Source organism: the organism of the source record quoted next (assembly GCF_019968955.1).
Source record: "MAG: Porospora cf. gigantea A chromosome Unknown PgA_NODE_2072_length_4167_cov_320.977, whole genome shotgun sequence".
Lineage (NCBI taxonomy): Eukaryota > Apicomplexa > Conoidasida > Eugregarinorida > Porosporidae > Porospora > Porospora cf. gigantea A.
The window spans coordinates 1-4,167 of NW_027151496.1; the positions used below are offsets into that span (position 1 = coordinate 1).

Genomic DNA, 4,167 nt, shown 5'->3' on the forward strand with positions numbered 1-4,167 from the left:
AACAGCTTCTTCGAGCGTGGCAAGTGTATGAAGCCCAACTGTCATCGTGGAAGCGTGATTATGAGGGGTTGCTGGGAGCCATCAGCCAGGCGCTCGAACCCAGGAAACGACCACGGTCAGCATTTCCGACGGAGCCACCTAGCAAGTCTCTGAGGGTGGAACGTCCTGCGAGGGAGATTGGGAGAGACCTGAATGACCTACTGCTCACAGACCAGCAGTTTACTGCGCCACCGTTCCCACACCTAAGGCCTCGACAGACTGGCGCTGCCGAGCAGCGACTAGGACAAGGAACGCGACCTCGCAGTCGGCCGTCTCCCCCCACCCGCGCCCTTGCAGCATTCAGGCCGCCCATGGTCTTTTCACAAGCGCCCCAGTCCTTTCGGCCACTAGGCGTGCATGACACGCCCGCTGGAGAGTCCGCTCGCTCCTCTACTCCCGTGGGCACAGGCGTGCACAAGAGTCCGGCAGCGAAGAGTCTGGCAGCGAATATTCCGGTAGTAAAGAGTCCGGTAGCGAATATTCCGGTAGCGAATATTCCGGTAGCGAGGAGCCCGGTACCGAGGGACCCGTTGCCGAGGAGCCCGTTGCCGAGGAGCCCGGTAGCGAGGAGCCTGGTACCGAAAAGTCCAAGTACGCCTGCAGCAGTTTTCCCAACTAACTGTTTCCCGATGACCCATCATGTATCACCGAGTGACTCTGCTGTCCCAGCGGTTGATCTGGGCCCCACTGAGCAAGGAGCAACCACTGAGCAAGGAGCAACCACTGAGCAAGGAGCAACCACCGAGCAAGGCGCAACCGCTCAGCAGGGCGTTACTGTTGTGTCCAAAGTTATGGCTCTTTTGGAGGCTGCCAAGTCCACAACAACCCGACGACAATCCGAGACTAGACAAATGGCCAGCCCCAAATCCACGAGAACCCAACGACAATCCGAGACTAAACAAATGGCCGGCAAGGCCTCGTCGCGACGGACTCGATCAACGTGGTTCAAGGAGCACCCTGTGGTCATCAGCGACTCTGATGAGGACGCTCACTCCCAGCCACCTGCCATGCCTCATCACAGGTCGCGTAAAGTGGCAATGAAATCGCAGGCACGGGCTACGAAGATCTATCGTGACCAGTCCCCCCAGAGACCTATGCACTACTCACAAAACGAGAACTCTACCGCGTCGCCCGGTTCGCCAATGGGGGAGCCCCCGCTGCTGATCGATTCCCAATTCCTTGTCGACAGACATGATTTCTATGTTGACCTGTGTCCAGAGCAGGAGCTAGAGCGTCCGGAGTCTCAGCTTTCTGGCGAATCTACCGAGTGTCTGGGGTTGGAGCCCCTGGACGTGTCTCAGGAGGAGTTGGCGCTTGAGTATCTGGAGTCTCAGGGATTGGAATACCTCGAGTCGAAGAGGGAGTCGAAGAGGAAGTCTCAGGAGCCTGGATTCCACCAGGAGGAGAGACCACCCCCGAGGCAGCAGGCACCCGCTGCTACCATGTCCAACGTGTATTGGGGAGGTGTCGACGATGAAGAGGAGGGTGAGAGCCCGATGTCTTACGTTTGCCTCCCCTCCTGCGTCTCCGACGCTGTGGACCTCCCCTGGGTTGAAGGACTTATGGACTTGGACCAGGCGAAGGTTTTACAAGAAATCGGACTGACGGAGGTTCCCAACCGAACGGTAGTACATGGGTTATTGATAACCTGGCTGCGTGACAAGAACGCTGCGAAGGAGTTAGCATTTTGTACTCCGAGCAACCTGATGTCCGCTTGCACAAGCATCGTTGAACAAGCCTACAGGGACAATGACATGGCAGCCAAGCGCATCAGGCTCTCGAAGTCCATCTCCTGGTCAGTGCCCGCTCTCCCCGGGGGAGGTGCATTCATGGCGACGAACCTGGACAAGCGTCCTGAGCGGTTCCCAGTTCATCAGTGCGGCGTCATGGAGGCCTACCAGGCAGCTTGTGTCTACTCCAGAAGGCACACGGCCGACTGCGCCGACGGACGGCAGAGTTTGGTGAAGTACGTCACAAGGCGCAAGCGGCACTCTAGCTTCTATGGCGTCTTCTGGGACTACAAGAAGCAGGCGTGGTTCTCCACCTGGGCACGCATTTCAGACAAGAGAAAAGTTACCAACTACTTCTACTTGACAAGTGCGTCGGACGACGAAATGTGCAGACAAAACGCACGAGACGATCGGTGGCGCGCTGAGGGCGAAGGCGAGTGCCACCCCAGGAACCGTCAGGCCCTGTTGACCCGTCCTGATGAGTTCCTATCCACGTGTGATACGTAATTCCCTATTATTGAGATGAGGACACCAATGGTCGTGAATCATCCTTGGCCACCAGTGGTCCCCCCGCAGGCGCGAGTGCTGGTGCTGGGGTCTATGCCGTCACCTCTGAGTCTTGAAAAAGATTTTTTCTACGGTCACAACCGCAACGCGTTTTGGTTTATTATCGACGCTCTTTTGCATGCGAACACTCCTTCAAAAGCGGATACTCTGTCTGCTGCGTCAGTCACGACCGCTGATGCCCCAGACTTTGACTTCCTAGCGTTAGAGTACACCGAGGACAGCGAGGAGTTCATACCTGTGGCTCGACCTCCAGCGCCGCTGGTGGAGTGCTGCAAGGCAAGAAAGCACGCTGCCCTTCACAAGCTACGCATTGCGTTGTGGGATGTCTGCTCCTCATGCCGGAGGGTAGGGGCGTCAGACGGAACGATGACTGACGTCTTGCCCAACGACTTCGAAACGCTGTTCAAGCAACACCCAACCATCGAGCACGTGGTATTCAACGGCAAGAGCGTACAGTCTCTGTGGAAGCGCCATGTGGAGCCACAACAACGCTTACCTCCCTTGACCTACCACATGGCCCCGTCGACTTCACCTGCCTACGCCTGCCTTTGCATCGAGGAGAAGGTGCAGCAGTGGGTGACCGTCTTACAAAGGGTGATACAGCCCAACTCGACACGGCTTCTCGGTGATTTGTAGATTCGCGTTTACAACGTCTATGTCTCGAGCTCATGGGAGGGTCGTGGCTGCGCGTGGCGGGGGCGGGGGAGCAACGAAAGGACGCCGCGACCGTGGAACGCGACATAAGTCTCTTCGCGTCATCGCAGTTCTGATAGGCAACCCGTCAGCTCTGCTGTAGAGCCCGGCGTAGACTTTGAACGACATGGGGACGAACGGCCTTTCCCCAGTGAACCTCACCACGTGACCGTCGATGTAGTACCACCCTTCACGCTTCTTAATCGCCACTGTGAAGTGCCTTTTCTTGTCGCTGGCTAGGATGACCGCGCTGAGATTGTATGTCAGGTGGCCGACCTGAATATTATTTGTCAGGGTTACCTCATGGGATACTGTGCTCGTGCTGCACGCCGCATTAATGAAAAGTGCCGGAGGAACATCCACCTCTACGCACTCGGAGACGCCCCTGTCATGGCCGCAGGGGCAGGCGATGGTTGTAACCACAGACTTGCCGACACCCTTGGGGCCTCTAAACTTCCGGTCCACACACTGCTGAGCGGTGTCGTTCTGGTACCTGTGGAAGCTGCCTGTGATGGTTGGTTGTATCTCTGTCTGGCGCGTGACTGTTTGACAGTTGTCGCACCGTTGTGAGATTTCGAAGCACACGCTGTAGGGGTGGTTTTTTGGGTTCAGCGGGTCGTAGGGCAGGACGTCGCACAGCGAGGCGTCGATGCTCAAGTTACTCAATATGGTCTCGCGTAGGGAGTCGCCAGAGGAAGTGCACCCCACGACGAGAGACTCGACATAGGGTGCGGATTTGGCCTGGTCTAGGCAGTCGATCATCCTTAACAATGGCGTGTCATGTTGTTCCGTGACCGCGTTCATCCGCAAGACAGCTGGATTGCTTGGATCCCGCGTCGCCTACGGTCGTGGCGGAAACACTGAAGCAGAGCTATGAGGTGGCACGCAGCTCCATTGTTTTGAATTCCTACTGGGGGAGCTCTCCCACTGACTGTTAGTGGGAGATATCCACGCTGAAAAGCTGTTGGCACTGCCGTTGAGCTCATCAGCGCTACTGCGGCGACCTTCATCGACGGACGAAAGGAGGAATCTTGACGAAGCATTGCTACCAAATCGTGATTTCTTCGTGCTACTGAAAACTTCTAGCAACACTTACGTTTTTAAAGCTGGTCGGAAAAAACGACACAGTTGACAAAGA

The 4,167-nt window shown here is 56.6% G+C and overlaps 3 protein-coding genes across 5 annotated transcripts; 2 read left to right on the top strand and 1 right to left on the bottom strand.

Moving 5' to 3' along the window:
• Positions 1-668: 668 nt before the first annotated feature.
• On the top strand, positions 669-2,276 carry KVP18_001176 (uncharacterized protein; the record flags this gene model as incomplete). The annotated part of the gene is made up of 1 exon (XM_067950918.1): positions 669-2,276. The coding sequence occupies one exon, from the start codon at positions 669-671 to the stop codon at positions 2,274-2,276; it is 1,608 nt and encodes a 535-aa protein (XP_067811611.1).
• Positions 2,277-2,291: 15 nt separating this feature from the next.
• Positions 2,292-2,972, top strand: KVP18_001178 (uncharacterized protein; the record flags this gene model as incomplete). Of its 2 annotated transcripts, none has more annotated exons than XM_067950921.1 (1): positions 2,292-2,972. In XM_067950921.1, one exon carries the CDS (start codon positions 2,292-2,294, stop codon positions 2,970-2,972), a length of 681 nt encoding a protein of 226 aa, XP_067811614.1. The 2 variants fall into 2 exon arrangements, with proteins under 2 accessions (XP_067811614.1, XP_067811615.1); XM_067950922.1 differs by having other exon boundaries at positions 2,304-2,972.
• Positions 2,973-3,002: 30 nt separating this feature from the next.
• Positions 3,003-3,833, bottom strand: KVP18_001177 (uncharacterized protein; the record flags this gene model as incomplete). 2 transcript variants are annotated; one of them, XM_067950920.1, is made up of 1 exon in its annotated part: positions 3,003-3,833. In XM_067950920.1, the coding sequence occupies one exon, from the start codon at positions 3,831-3,833 to the stop codon at positions 3,003-3,005; it is 831 nt and encodes a 276-aa protein (XP_067811613.1). The 2 variants fall into 2 exon arrangements, with proteins under 2 accessions (XP_067811613.1, XP_067811612.1); XM_067950919.1 differs by having other exon boundaries at positions 3,003-3,791.
• Between the last annotated feature and the right edge of the window lie 334 nt (positions 3,834-4,167).